The sequence below is a fragment of the Sorghum bicolor genome, chromosome 10 (genome assembly GCF_000003195.3).
Source record: "Sorghum bicolor cultivar BTx623 chromosome 10, Sorghum_bicolor_NCBIv3, whole genome shotgun sequence".
NCBI lineage: Eukaryota > Viridiplantae > Streptophyta > Magnoliopsida > Poales > Poaceae > Sorghum > Sorghum bicolor.
The window spans coordinates 57,805,385-57,821,477 of record NC_012879.2 but is presented as its reverse complement, the minus strand read 5'-3'; the positions used below and the strand labels follow the sequence as shown (position 1 = coordinate 57,821,477).

The 16,093-nt window shown below is 46.3% G+C and overlaps 1 protein-coding gene across 1 annotated transcript; it reads left to right on the top strand.

Moving 5' to 3' along the window:
• Positions 1,343 to 3,429, top strand: LOC8077740. The gene is made up of 3 exons (XM_002438846.2): positions 1,343 to 2,362; positions 2,469 to 2,648; positions 2,800 to 3,429. Exons 1-3 carry the CDS (start codon positions 1,343 to 1,345, stop codon positions 3,115 to 3,117), a joined length of 1,518 nt encoding a protein of 505 aa, XP_002438891.2. The 3' UTR covers positions 3,118 to 3,429.

Below are 16,093 nucleotides of genomic sequence, written 5' to 3'. Positions count from 1 at the left end.
GCATTTTGGGCTTGGTATGGAAACCTGGCTGGACCATAGCCTAGCAACATTCGATGTTGGAAATTTATGCAATCAGCCTTGACTAATCGGAGTCTTTTCTCATACGGATAAATCCTAACACCATTTAACGTGTTTGAAACTGCTCCATAAATTTCACTGTAGAGCAGTTTTTTAAAAATATATATATATATATAATTTATAGTGTACCTTTTTATATGGTCTCACAACTTCATCTTTTTCAGAGCTAAACCTGTTTGGCGAAAAAAAACATGTAGTGGAGCTCAAAAACATGGAGTGGAGCAGTCCCAACCCCTAATTAGCACTGCTGATGCACGGGGCCATTGCTCGGTTAGGGTTCCTATCGAGCCTTTTTCGGTTGTCGTTGTCTTAATTATTACTACTATTACAATAGAGATGTAATCTACTTCGATCCTGTTTAAAATTATAAGTTGTTGGCAACTTCAGCTTAGCATGTTGGCAATCCTCTCTATTTGGAAGCCCCATCTTTAGGTAGTTGTCACCACAATATGCTTGATCATTTTGACAACCGAAAATAGAATTACCTTTGGTAATGCTAGTTTCACCTTAAATATCTCGAAGGATGACTTCAGGAAAGAGCTTGGGTTAGTTCGTATAATGGCCAAGCAAAATGTTAGTGTTCTTCTATATATGTGGAGAGAGAGAGAGTCTACTATAATTGCAATCTTCTTTTTCTCTTTGGCTTCGAAAGCCTTGTAAACGTACAATTCACCATATAATAAAAAATTTAAGTAGGGGGCTCCCCTACTTACTCCTAAAAATCATAGATAAACTGAGCTCTGATTCAGTTTTTGCCTAGAGGTAAAATCGTCATTTCGCTCGAACTTAAAATTATTTAGCCTTATACTAACACAAGGGCCAAACTAGAAATAGCTTTCAGACCAAATAGGCAAGTTCAAAACAGAAAGGCTAGGAAGGAAGCTCAACTTTATAGTCGAAAAAAAAGAAGGAAGCAGAACTCTTTTTTTTCTTAAGGCTGAGGAAGGAAGTCATTACAGTGCAAACTCAGCGAGAGCACAAGGTGATACCAAAATGAAATGTCCAGCCCAGTTCACGTTTAGAGACCACAAGAGAGAACTCGCCCGGCCCATCTCCTGTTGGCCCTGCTGGGGTCCAGCCTGGCACCTGGCTGGCGAGCAACCGCCTGGCCTTTTTAGCCATTTCGCTTGTGCCCCCTCTGCCTCTCCACGCTCTCCTCTCTTTCCAAATTCGAATCCAAGGAGGGCGGCAGAGAGCAGAGACAAGCGCCACGAGTGGCGGGAGGGTGAAACGGCGAGGAGGGCAAGCGGGGAGAGCAGCGTCGATGGCGTACCAACTCCACGGCGGCGGCGGCGGCGGAGTCGCCCAGGAACTGAACCTGCCGCCTCCAGAAGGCGGTGAACAGGCGCCTCCCCTGGCGGCGGAGGCGGACCGCATCTCGTCGCTGCCGGAGAAGGCGCGGCAGCACATCCTGAGCTTCCTCCCGCTCAAGGCGGCGGTGAAGTTGGGGATCGCCTCCAAAAGCTGGTCGCGCCTCGTGAACACTCCACAGTGGCCGTGCGACTCCATCCTCACGATCCACATCCACCCGGCGACGCAGGGGCCGTGCGACTGCCTCGTCTCCAAACACATCCGCTCCGACCAAATCGTGCCGCTGCTGGCTAACGAGCTGAGCAGCCGCGGTCGGGGCCCGAGCCACCGCCTCCTCCGCTTCTTCCTCAAGGTCGACGACGCCCAGACGCGCCTCGCTGACTTCTACTCCCTCCTCGACTACGCCGCCGACTGCGACGTAGAGGAGATCTACGTCAACGTGGGGCAGGGGCCGCCCGAGGTATCCTTCAACTTCGCGCGGGCGAGCCACCACCTCTTGCGCTTGGTGCTCGTCGGCGTCGGCGTCAAGGAGGCCCATCGTCTACCTGTGAGCCAGGTCCGCTCCATCAACACGCTCGAGGTCATTTGCATCCGGTCCGCCAGCCTCGGCGACCTCGACCTCAAAAGGGCACTCCTCTTGTGCCCCCGCCTCCGCATCCTCGTCCTGCGCGACTGCCGCGTCCTCACCTGCGTTGATGTCACGGCTGCAAGCGAGCGCCTGGTGAGGCTCACCGTCGTGGAGTGCCCCCAGGTCGACCAAATCAGTGTCAGCGCCGCCGTAGGCCTCCATTCGTTCCGCTACGTCGGCGACTTGCTCCGGTCCGTGGCCCTCCCTCCAACCTGCTTCGGGGATCTCCGCATCTGCTTCACGAAAGCGACACTTGTCGAACCGATCCGGTTCCACAACTGGCTCGATGCACTCCCAAATCTCTCCAACCTCGTCAACCTCAGCATATGCAGCAATGCTCTCAAGGTTTGTGATCGATCGATCAGATTCCATGCACGCATGCATGTTTGGTTTTGTCGTCGCGATGTCACCAACTAACTGCAGAATCTGTGCTGTTGCTTTTGCTCTGCAGATTATGTCTGTCTTGCGTAACAGGGAAAATTTCCAGCCCCAGGTGGCCAAGTTGAGCAACCTGCAGAATTTGAGAGAGCTGCAGCTGGTCTTCTACTCAATGAACACCCCCATGCTATCCCACATATATGGATTCCTCAGGATGTGCCGCTGTTCTCAGCTGAGAAATCTCTTCCTGGAGGTTAGCGAACTTAGCGCTTGGTACACGCTTGTGAAATGCAGTTCTATTCTAGCTAGTAGTAACTCTGTCTCATTTGCATACTGCGTACGCTCTCGTCTTATTCACTTTTATGTGTTACTGATGAATGCTTACAACTGTAATTATGCCTCAGCTCCCAAAAGCCACAGCTGAATCCTTCGCGGATGCTATCAGAGGGTCAGCCGAAGAGCCACCAATGGATGGCTTCGAGAGCCTTGTGAAGGTAAAGATAACCAACTTCAAGTGGCAGTGCAGTGAGATTGAGGTGGTGCACTTTTTGTTCAGAAAGGCCATGTCCCTCCAGAAGCTGATACTAGTTGCTCCCAAGGGGACATATCCACAAAGGGATCAGTCAGGCAATGCCATTTTCCCAGATTTAAACCTGCTGTGCGTCGAAAAAACTCCAGCGAATTTGGAGGTACAAGGTGCTCAGTTAGTTCTTTGGTTCTAAAATCAAGGCAGTTCAGCGAGATTTTCCCAGATTTGGTGCTCAGTTAGTTCTTTTCTCAGTTAGTTCTTTTTGAGCAATTAGTTTTCAGTCAGCACTAGTTAAGTTCTGGCCCTAAGGTTTGGTTTGAGATACCATTTCACTCACTAGTTGGACATATATCGGGAATGTGCATGCATGGAAATTAAATAAATGCTGATTTTGCATTATGTAATTTCCCATCTCAGTTCTATTACAGCAAAGAGATCCGTTGTCTATAACTGATAATTCCATATGGTGTTCCCACTATCGACATTTTAGCCTTGTTTCTGAAAATAGAGCAGCTGCTGCTTCCATTTTTCTTGTGCTAGCTATCTATGTGTTTGATATGTTGGTGAAATATCATCATATCATTGGATTCAGCTACATGTTTGAGATACCAATTAATGAACATCATCATATCAATCTGTGTGAATAAACTTGAATAAAGGGTTAATGTGGGGCCTTCTCTTTCTCTTTTTGTTTTTGTTCTGTAATTTGGAAGACTTTTTTTACTCGCAATAAAATTTCTGTAGGGGTCAAGGCTCCTCCAGTGTCCTAAAAAAACAGAACTGGTTTGATTTCAACTTTCAACATAGTGAGAGGAACTTGATTACACTGTTTGTTAACACATTAGGTCTTGTTTGGATGTAGTCGGATTCACATCAATTCACATGTGTTGAGGTGGATTGGTGTGGAATTTGAACTAAATTCCACCCCCAATCCACACCAACACATATGGATTGAAGTGAATCCGACAACATCCAAATAAAGCCTTAGATGAATTTAGTATGCGCTATTGCGAGGTTGTTTAATAACATGCAAACTACTTCCTCCATTCCAAATTGTAAGTCATTACAAGAATCTTGGAGAGTCAATTTTTTCTAAGTTTGACCAAATTTATATGGTTATGATACCAACTAAGTATCATTAGATTCTTCCTTAATTATATTTTTATAGTATACTCACTTTGCATTACAAATCTTAGTATTTCTCTCTATAATTTTGGTCAAACATGAAAATGTTTTGACTCTCAAATGGAATGACTTATAATTTGGAATGGATTGAGTACTTGGTAGCTTCTGTTTTATTGCCCTTACTTTACTTCTGGTACCTGGTCTAGGCTGAACTTCATATGCAATTGCCGTGATCGATCTCTATTCTGTTGTTTTTCTTTTAACACAGAGGACCTGCTTGCTTAAGCATTTTGCTGAGTTAATGTATTTCAGATACTTGTGAAATATCATCATAGTGGTATGGCCGTATGGGGATGCAGATGCTAGTGAAATATCGCATCAACTTCTGCAAATAAAAGTAGTCCACTTAACAATAGCTGATGTGGTGTTCTCAGGAACAGAACCATTTTCATTTTGTCCTTCACCAACGCATAAGGAACTGAATTAGGATTCCCTTATATGTTGTTTGTTGCAGATGCATTTGAATTTTGAGTGTACTAGAGATTGGTGATTGCGTCACTTAGGACTGAGGATTTCCCTTATGTTTTCTCTCTTAGATTAGCGATTGTGAATTTGGATTCTACATTCTGTAATGAAACAGATAAAGCACTAATTACATATAACAAGCTAAAATTAAAGAGTGTATTGTGGAGACGAATTAGACATGTGGTAGACAATAATAAAAAGAAACAAAAAGATAGAGAAAATAATAAAAACATTAATTCTTAATTATATAAGATGTTATCAGAGAAAAATTTAAGTACTAACAATATCATTGACTAGCTAATTAAAATATTATTAAATAATTAATTAAGAAGATGCATTGTGAGGCCATAGAAATATTTGGGGGGTGCCGGGCCCCCTCAGCTCCGATCCCTTCCCTCTCCAACACCATCCATTCTCTCCAGCCAGATGAAAATTTGACTTTTTGAGAAAAGGTGAAGTGATAAATATCTGTTCCTACTTCCTAATAACATATGTACTATGCCACTAATCGTAGTATACATTCACCTTATTTTCTGAAAAATCTTTGTCACCCTGTCTTCCTAAGGCAAATTTTATATAGATAGCGCTCCCTATTTATTTCTTCTTCCCACAAGACTCGTTTGACAATTCGGGGATGATAACCACGTGTGGAGCAAACCACATAGGATTGGTTGATTCCCGATCTGTCCACGCTGGCTGCACACAACACTCACAGGGATTGCCAATCCCGTTCCCCTTCACACTGTCACACGTGTGTGCAGCAAAACCATGGTACCTAGCCGCTACTAGGTAGTTGTTGAATACAACAAGCTCTGTTCTTTAGCAAGGTACAATGTCAGGTAAAATCCTAAAAAAAACAACTATGAAAAGTCTAAAATGAAAATCTTTAATACTAACCCAAAAATTCAAAACCAACCATAAAAAATGGAATAGAATCTGAAACTATAACAGTGCATATACAAGACCTTAAATGACGCATTGGGTCATCCCAGAAACTATGCAAGAATAAAACATTTCAAGTAACTAAAACTAGAGCTGCAAGGTTTCAACTAGTTCTCTCAACACAAATTAACATTAATATATTTGATTTTTGGTATCAAGTTATAACACTTCGGCATGTCAACTCTGATTTGCATAATCATCTTAACATTTCAGCTCCAACTTGAACCTGCTACAAATGCTAGTAGCAAAGGAGATAATAGTTCACATCTTAACTCTTTGGCATATTGAACAAAAAAAAAGGAGAGAGAAATCGTTTGTAAGTAGATCATATAAATAAACTGCCTAATAAACATAAGAAATTGGTGGCCAATTAACACTCATGAGCTATTTTTTTCTCTTAATGAAATAAGGGTGAATGGCCCGATCTCGAAAAAAAAAACTCATGAGCTATTTCTAGAAGAGCAGGTTCACCAATCTGCACAATGTTGCCGCCTGCTATAAGTCTATAACAAGTCATCTCCAACTAATTTCAGTCAATTTCATAAAAAAAATAAGGTGTGAACGTGATGTTTTAATTTTAGGGTCCAACTTTTGATGTGAGACCCACATAAGCAACATTATTGTACACGAAGTTGCTACCTGTTATAACAAGTCACCTCCAACTAATTTCAGACAATTTTGCAAAAAAATTTAAGGTGACTCGTTATAACATGAGGTTTTAAATTTTAGGGCCAGCTTTTAACGTAGGTCCCATATTTAAATCTAGCTACACCAGTGTGCACAAAGTAACCAACTCATCTCAAAGAAATTATGATCAGTTTTGCTCAAATTTTGAAGTGTGAATGCAAGATTTTTTAATATTAAGGTCTGGATTTTTATGGGGTCCCAAATATAGATCTAATCTTGTTAATTTACACAAAATATGTTAATTTACCAAAGTTTTAGTTTCACAAAAATTTTAAGGTCTGAACACGAGGTTTTCAATCCAGTGTGGTCCAACTTTGACATAGAGCCCACATGTATAAACTAGTTCAACTCAAAACAATGAGTATATATAAGATTGTTATTATCCAATGAATATGAATAAGATTGGGGAGGGTAAAAATGAATAATGATGATATGGACTTGGGCATGAAAAAAATATGGATTTGTCCATACCCTCCTTAGTAACAGGTAGGGATGAATGTCCAGCCCAGTTACAACAAGAGAGAACCGGCACGGCCCATCTAGTCTTATATCCCTCATATTGAAAAAAAAATTGCATGGAGCCTGGGTCCAGCGCGCGTCCCGTGCGACCCCAGGCTGGATGGATGCCGCGTGGAGACGTCTTCCATCGTACGGCCGCTGGAATCAAGCCCGTCCGTATGGTTTGCGACGGCTCCATATCGAACGAATCACGGCTTGGCTCCATTTTCCATCGGCTTAGACCTCCTCTGCAGCCTGTTGAATACGAGAAGACGCCCCTAGCAGATCGATGCCTGGAGCCCTACACAGTGCACGCCGCCGCCGCTGCTTCGATGAATGAACCGGCTGCTTCCGTTGGAGACCAAGAAGATGGAATCACAACTGATGACTTGATGACATCTTCTTCTCTCATGGAGGATTCACGTGCACTAGAAATTGATGTTGGTCATGATCATCGAGAAGACGAACAGACACAGGTTGGTAGATTAATTGGTTATCTGTTCAAATCATTGTGCCTTTTTTATTCTTGAATAGATACAATGAGCATTATTTCACAGAACACCACATTTACCATGGGAGTAGAGACCATTGGCACCATGTCACACACGGATGGATCAGTGGAGAATGAAGTGCCTGATCAGGTAAAAAAAATATAAGTTGCAGATCTGACAGAATATAAGATTATTTGTTTTATTATAGTACACCTTTAATTGAAAATTAATATGTACAGACGGTGGTTGATAAAGCTAGAAAAAATTTGGTCCCTCCTAAAGTTGGAATGATTTTTCAATCCGAGGAACAGGCTTATGAGATGTACAACACCTATGCCGGTAAAGCTGGGTTTAGTATTAGAAAGAGCAAGACAAAGCGCCGCCAAGATGGTAGTATATGTCAGAAATATATAGTTTGCAGTAGCCAAAGACATCGAGAAAATGAGTTATCACAAAAGGACATTACAAGGACAGATTGTGATGCTCGTGTTCAGTTTAGTATCAGCAAAGAGGAAATTTGGAGAGTGCAAAAGGTTGTACTAGACCACAATCATTATCTTGCTAGTCCAAACAAGGCACACAAGCTGAGGTCCCAACGACAGGTTATAGAGGCGGATAGGAAATTAATTGGACAGATACGGGAAGCTGGAATGAAGCCAGCCCAGGTTTATGAATTCATGAAGGAGTTTTATGGAGGAGAAGAAAACACACCATTTGCTAAGATGGATTGTGATAATGAGATTGGTCGTGAGCGCAGACAGTACTTAGAAGCCAATGATGCACAAACATTGTCTGAATATTTGAGAAATAAACAGCTACAAGATCCTACATTTTTTTATGCATTTCAAGTAGATAAGGAAGATGGTCGCATAGCAAATTTCTTCTGGGCAGATGGTCAGTCTATCATGGATTACAAATGCTTCGGTGATGCTGTGTCATTTGACACCACGTTTCAAACTAATAAGTTTGACATGCCATTTGCTCCGATTCTTGGTTGCAACCATCACAAGCAAACAATAATTTTTGGGTGTGCACTTATATTTAATGAAACTATTGAATCATTTGTTTGGCTTTTTGAAACCTTTCTAACAGCAATGTCAGGTAAGCATCCTAGCACAATTTTTACAGATCAAGACGCAGCTATGGCAACTGCAATTGCTTATGTATTCCCAAAAACAAGCCACCGTCTTTGTTTATGGCACATTTGCTTAAATGCTGCTAAATATCTTAGTCATGTAATTCATGCGTCGGATAACAAGTTCCTACCAGAATTCAAAAGGTGTGTATATGAAGACAGATCAGAGATTTACTTTATAGAGAAATGACATGAATTATTGGCTAAATACAACCTTGAGAATAACTCATGGATGGCAAACCTATATGCTTTGAGGGCAAAGTGGGCTGCGGTATACCGTGACTCTTTTACAGGAGACATGAACTCGACCCAAAGAAGCGAAGGTATGAATAATGTTTTCAAGAAAAGATTTCGTAGGAGGCTCGGTCTTTCAGAACTCCTTGTAGAATGTGAGAAGGTTGCAGTTAGTCTCCGTGCAAATGAGTTGGATGCTGATTTTAAGTCACGCCGGAAGAACCCAGTTACATACATTTCAAATCTACCTATGCTGAATACTGCAGCTGAATCATATACAAGAAGAATGTATTCAGAGTTTGAGGAAGAATTTAAAAGACAGTTTACATTGTCTTGTGAATTATTGGAAACTGCAGGAACAAACTTGACATTCTTTGTTAAGTATATGCAATCTGATCGTGGAGCAACAGTAGTGCTCAACACCGAAGATTCCACCATTATATGCTCTTGTCGGATGTTTGAATCGATAGGTATGTATTCTATTACATTTCAGTTCATAAAATAAAATAACCTATAATGTTGGCTGACTAAATTGGCAACTATATCTTATAGGTTTACTGTGCAAGCATGCTCTTAGAGTCTTCAATATGAATGGAGTATACAATTTGCCATCGCAATATATACTGCCTAGATGGACAAAATATGCGAAAACTGGATTTTATATTGAGAAACAAGGAACTGAGAAGGGAGATTTGAAAACACAAGCAGCACTTATATCTCGACAGGCCACATCTCTTGCATTGAAGTGTTCACCGTCGAAAGAACTTCTTGATAAACTGCAGGAAGCCATACATAACTTGAACCTCGAAGCGGATACTTATTTGAGTGAGATGCATGAAAAATCCAATGAGGTTCCTCCATTTACCCATGAAAGTGTCCAACAACCATTAAATGGTGCAATATCATTTAGAATTCCCCAAGTAATAAAAGGACCAAAGAGTACACGTTTTAAAAATGCTGTTGAAAAGAAGGCAGGGAAGAAGAAGAAGAAAGGTGGCCAGAAAAAAGGTACTGACCTTTTGATTATGTCTATAATTTTGTAAAATATTGTATTATGATATATATATATATATATATATATTATTGTAGGTGAAGATCTGGAAAATAATGATGCAGAAACCAGAGATGAACATGCTGATCCAAACCAAATAATTGTAAGACATTACCTATTTTCACAATTTTATTCTCTTATAATCATGATTTGTAAACAACACTTTCTTATGCTATATATGGCAGAATTTTAATGCTGAGACATCTTCATCCATGGATGCTCCTTTGCTGCAAGGTGGATATGCTAATTCCACAATGACACACTTCAATTTAATTCCACAACCTTCTGCAATGGCTGCTCCATATATTCCAGGAGGATACACAAGTCTCTTAATGGGAGTTGATCAAGATGCTACAGTGCAAACTGCTGTTAGGAAGTTACATTTTGATGGAATGCAAAATCATGATTCTATGTAACTGTGCTCAAATGAGCTGTCAAGTGTCCTTATGAAATGAAACATGTACATTCTGTTGGCTGTGCTCTGAATAAGAACCTTATAGAGCAGGCACAACAGGTACCTCTTGAAATGTTTAGCTTCGACGTTGCCTTTCCAGAATAATGCATTTCAGAGAATCAATTATTCCAGAGAATCAATCAGATTATTAAGACATCCATTTCACCATTGATTTCAAAACATACAAACATATTTCAGATAAAAATCATATGTACATATGGGATCCCTCCAGTACAAGCAGGGCCTAACTAGGGCGGATCTGCTCTGAAATACTAAGCAAATGCACTGAAACAGGCTGCAGAGGAGGTCCGCAGAGGAGGCATCGATCTGGGGGCGTCTTCTCGTATTCAACAAGCTGCAGAGGAGGTCTAAGGCGATGGAAAATGGAGCCAAGCCGTGATTCGTAATGGAGCCGAGCCGTGATTCGTTCGATACGGAGCCGTCGCAAATCATACGGACGGGCTCGATTCCAGCGGCCGTACGATGGGAGACGTCTCCACGCGGCATCCATCCAGCCCTGGGGTCGCACGGGACGCGCGCTGGACCCAGGGTCCATGCAATTTTTTTCCTCATATTGCCCCTGCTGGGGTCCAGCCTGGCCTTTTAACCATTTTCTGTTCCGCCGCCTCCCCTCTCTGCTTCTTAAATTCGAATTCCAAGGAGGGCAGAGCAGAGACAAGCGCACGAGTGGAGAGTGGCGGGAGGGTGAATCAGCGAGGAGGGCAAGGGGGAGAGCAGCGTCAATGGCGTACCAACTCCACGGCGGCGGCGGAGTCGCCCCGGACCTGAACCCGCTGCCTGCAATAGGCGGTGAACAGGCGCCTCCCGCGGCGGCGGAGGTGGACCGCATCTCGTCGCTGCCGGAGAAGGCGCGGCAGCGCATCCTGAGCTTCCTCCCGCTCAAGACGGCGACGATGTTGGGGATGGTCTCCAGAAGCTGGTCGCGTCTCGTGTCCAAGCCGCAGTGGCCGTGCGACTCCATCCTCGGGATCCACATCCGCCCCGCGACCGCGACGCAGGGGCCGTGCCACTGCCCTCTCGTCACACACGTTCGCTCCGACCAAATCGCGCCGCTGCTGGCTAACGAGCTGGCCAGCCGCGGCCGGGGCCCGGGCCCGGGCCACCGCCTCCTCCGCTTCCTCCTCAACGTCGAGGACGCCCAGACGCGCCCTGCCGACTTCGACTCCCTCCTCGACTATTCTGCCGACTGCGACGTGGAGCACGTCGTCGTCGTCGTCGACGCGCGGCGGGGGCCGCCCGAGCTCTCGTTCAACTTCCCGCGGGCGAGCCACCACCTCTTGCGCTTGGTACTCTTCGGCGTCGGCGTCAACGAGGCCCATCGACCTATGAGCCAGTTCCGCTCGATCAACACGCTCGAGGTCATGACCATCCAGAACACCAGCCTCGGCGACCTCGACCTCAGAAGGATACTCCTCTCGTGCAGCCGCCTCCGCATCCTCGTCCTGCGCAACTGCCGCGTCCTCACCTGCGTTAATGTCACGGCAGCAAGCGAGCGCCTGGCAAGGCTAACCGTCGTGGAGTGCCCCCAGGTCGAGAAAATCAGTGCCAGCACCGCCTTAGGCCTCCATTCCTTCAGGTACAGCGGCGCCTTCCTCCGGTCCGTGGCCCTCCCTCAAACCTGCTTCGGGGATCTCTACATCCGCTTCACGAAGTCGAGAGTTAGCAGCCAGATCCAGTACCACAGCTGGCTCAACGCACTCCCAAATCTCTCCAACCTCGTCGTCCTCACCATATGCAGCAATGCTCTCAAGGTTAGTTTGTGATCGATTGGATTCCATGCATTGCATGGATGTTTGGTTTTGTCGTCGCAATGTCACCAACTGACAGAATCTGTGTTATTACTTTTGCTCTGCAGATTATGTCTAGCTTGCGTAGCAGGGAAGATTTCCAGCCCCAGGTGGCCAAGTTGAGCAACCTACAGAATTTGAGAGAGCTGCAGCTGGTCTTGTATACAATGGACACCCTCATGCTATCCCACATATATTGGTTCCTCAGGATGTGCCGCTGTTCTCGGCTGAGAAATCTCTTCGTGGAGGTCAGCACTTGTGAAATGCAGTTCAGTTCTAGCTAGTAGTAACTCTTCCTCATGTACGTACATGCTCATGCTCGTCGTATTCACTTCTATTTTTCTGATGAATGCTCGCAACTGTGATTTATATATGCCTCAGCTGCCAGAAGTGAAAGGTGAATCCTTCATGGATGCTGTCAGAGGGTTGGCCGCCGAAGAGCCAATGATGGATGACTTCAACAACCTTGTGATTGTAAAGATAACCAACTTCAAGTGGCAGTGCAATGAGATTGAGCTGGTGCACTTTCTGCTCAGAAAGGCCAGCTCCCTCCAGAAGGTGATACTAGTTGTTCCCAAGGGGACAATTACAGAAAGGGATCAGTCAGGCAATCCCATTTTCCCAGATGTAAACCTGCTGCGCTTTGAAAAATTTCCGACGAAGGTCAAGGTAGTAGTGCTCAACGAGTGTCTTGGTGCTAAAATCAGGGAATTTCATCGAGATGTCTTTTTGGAGTATTATTAGTTTTCAGTCAGCATAGTTAAGTTTTGGCCCTAAGGTTTGGTTTCAGATACCATTTCACTGACTAGTTGGATATATACTGGACAGCCTTAATCGGGAATGTGTGTGGAAATAAAATGCTGATTCTGCATTCTGTATTTCCCCTCTCAGTTGTACTACAGCAAAGAGATCCATGTCCTATAACTGATAATTCATATAGTGTTGCCACTATTGACATTTTAGCTTTGTTCCTGAAAACACAGCAGCTGCTGCTTTCATTTTTCTTGTGCTATCTATGTGTTTGATATTTTGGTGAAATACATCATATCATTGGATTCAGCTATATACATGTTTGAGATACCAATGAACATCATCATATAAATCCGTGTGAATAAACTTGAATAAAGGGTTAATTTAATAATATCATGATTCACGTGCAGATTGGACTCCTTAAGAACAGAACTGGTTTGATTTGAACTTTTAACATAGTGAGTGGAAGTGAATCAAACCAGTTCTGTTCTTAAGGAAAATTCAGTATATGTTGGAACTGAATTTTCCAGTATATGCTATTGCGAGGCTGTTTAAAACCACGCAAGTGCTTTGTAGCTTGTGTTGTTTTGCCCTTACTTTACTTTGGTAACTTGTACCTGGTCTAGGCTGAACTTCATATGTGATCCAATGTAATTACTTGGTTTTTTATCCATGCAAGTAGCTAGGTTGCTTTGGTCTATTGGCTGCTCGCCAGTAGCGTAAAACTTTGTAACACGTTGTTACGCTCTTCTTAATGAAATACGGGTTAACCACCCGATCGAGAAAAAAAAATCATATGTGATTGCCGTGATTGATCTCTTTCGTTTTCTTTTAACACAGAGGACGTGCATGCTTAAGCATTTTCCTGGAGTTATTATATATTTCAGATACTTGTGAAATATCATTATATTGGTATGGCTGTATGGGGAAGCAGATGCTAGTGAAATATTGCATCAACTTCTGCAAATAAAAGTAGCCCACTAGGCAGGACCTGATGTGGTGTTCTCAGGAACAGAATCACTTTCGTTTTGTCCTTCATCAGTGCATAAGGTACTGAATTTGAATTCTACATTGGTTGATTAAGTTGTTTGTTGCAGATCTATTTGAAATTTGAGTGTTGCTGTACCAGAGGTTGGTGATTGTGTCACTTAGGACTGAGAGGATTTCCCTTATGTTTTCTCTCTTAATCTGAAAAGAACATACGAACTTACTTCCAGTAAATACAAAGAATGCTTGACAAGCTGTCAGCATACATCCTCGCGTAAAACTACTGACCGTGTAGCGTTTATCAGAGAAGCAACACAGACTGAAAAAAATTCCAAATACCAGATACATTTGCAGGGTTCCACGTTTTTAAGGTAACCGTCTCCAGCCAGAACGTGGCCAATGTTCTGGCTGTTGTCGGCGCGATTCGTATCGGCGAGGTTGAGCTGCACCTCCACCCGTCCATGGCGTCTGCCTCTCGCTACGTTAGCCGCCTATCTCCCCCCCCCCCTCAACCCCCTAGCTCCCACCCACCGCCTGGGCATGGAGTTACTGCGCGGCGTCAGGGTAGCTCACTTGTCAACTCGCGGGGTTCCGCGCCCTCGAGTGTCGAGAAGATCTCGCTTGGGTCAGTCCCACAAGATCTTCTTCGTTCCGACACCTCCATCCCTCTACCTGCTTCGAACCCTATGTCGGGTGCTGCTGGCCCGGTGACACGTCCTGTCGCCTTTAACCCGACAGCCCCCTCTAGGACCCCTGGCTTCAATGCCCAACGACCGCGCAGCTACCTGGAGGCCGCGCTCTCTCCCCCTGCCCCCAAAAGACCTTCTTTCAAAACTCTTAAACCTCTAAACCCTAACTTCCGCTGCTTTCGGTGCCTCTCCACGGACCACCGAGTGAACGAGTGCCGCGACCCTGTCAAGTGTCGCCGCTGCCACGCTTCAGGGCACAGAGCTCCCCAGTGCAAAATGGCCCCGCTACGTCGCCTGCTTCGTGCCGCCGCCAACCGCCTTCGCACCCCGGCGGCCGCTCGGGCTGCTGCGCCGCGTCGGGCGTCTGGCGGAATCGGTTCGCCAGCCTCGCCGCCTACTCCTCCTGGCGGCTCCCCCGCGGCCCATCTTGGGTCCCCGGACTTTTGCTTCCCCGCTTCGGCCGCTTTCGACGCGGCAAACATGGTGGCCTCCAGCTCCGCCGCCACGGTGCCAGCCGCGCCTCAGGGATCCCAGTCCCTGCTCCTTCTCGCCTCTGAGCCTCCCCCACCCCAGCCTCTGAGTGTGGATAAGTTCGTCACCTCGGAGTCGGCGGGGGGGGGGGGGGGGGGGGGGGGCTGGCACCCTGCCGGACTCCTAGGGTCTCATCTCCGTCGGCACGGACACGAACGTCCCCAGCTCGCCGCGCTTTCTGCCCCGCGAGCCGACGGAGCGGTCCAACCGCATCTTCGCGGGCATGGATGCCTCTGACTCCTCTGGTGAGGAGTTCGGCAGCGGCGACCTTGACTCGAGCTCGGACGATGCCTGGCAGCAGACTCGTCTGCGTCACGCAGAGGCCTGGGTCTCTCCGGGGCGTGCCGAGCTTTCGGAGAGACTCCTTTTCGCCTTTGTCGAGCCCCCGGTCCCTATGCTGGAGGTGAGCTTCTTCCTCCGGAGCGCCCTACGGGCGCTTGCTCCCCGCCTCCCGGTCGACCTGCTGCCTTCCTCCCGTGGTGCTTTGCTGCTTCGCTGCGAGTCAGCTGCCGACCGTGATCTTCTACACCGCCTCGGCCCTGTTTCCCACGAGGGCCACATGCTGCACCTCCAAAAGCCAGAGGAAACCTCCAATAGGTTCTTCCGTGTGCCTGCCTGGCTCGCCTTTGTTGCTGTCACCGACTTCCCCAATGAGCATTGGTATGCGGAGAAGATCTCCCAGTGCTTCAGGAGCTTCAGCGAGGTGGTTGAGATCGACCCGGAATGCCTTACCGGGGAGAACTTCGGCCCCCTGCGCCTGCTCCTGGAGGTGAACGACCGGCTAGAGATCCCCTTGTACCTGAGGATCTCTAGCAAACTCGGTGTGGGACGGGCTGGTGCTGTGGCCAAGATCCTCCCAATCCGAGTCTGGCCTCGCCAGTCCCAGCTGGACAGCCAGGGGAACCTCGCGCGGTTCTTTGGCCCCCCGGCGCCCCCCCAGCATGGGCCGTCGCTGGGACCATCCTTGGGACCAATGTCGAGCACTCAGCAGCTTCGCCCAACGTCAAACTACTTCTACTGTGACCTCTACCCCGCCGGCGGATCCCAGCGGGGCACTGCTGCTGCCAGACTCGTCTTCGACCCCTTGCGGCCCTGCTCGGCCCCTGTCAGTGGGTCGGCCGCGGCGTCCACGGCTGTGCCCGCGGCCCGAGTCCTCGGGCTGGCTTTCGCTCTGGCTCGCCTCCTGTCCGCGCCGAGGCAGTCAGCGGTGACTCCGGCTTCGCCGACGGTCCTGGCGGCGAGCCCGACAAGGCAAGGGCCGG

Bases quoted from the DNA above. Each gene is read 5' to 3' on its own strand.
- LOC8077740 (XM_002438846.2), top strand. From the start codon at position 1,343: ATGGCGTACCAACTCCACGGCGGCGGCGGCGGCGGAGTCGCCCAGGAA. The intron at 2,363-2,468 runs GTTTGTGATCGA...TTTGCTCTGCAG, and splicing joins TATGCAGCAATGCTCTCAAG to ATTATGTCTGTCTTGCGTAA. The intron at 2,649-2,799 runs GTTAGCGAACTT...ATTATGCCTCAG, and splicing joins TGAGAAATCTCTTCCTGGAG to CTCCCAAAAGCCACAGCTGA.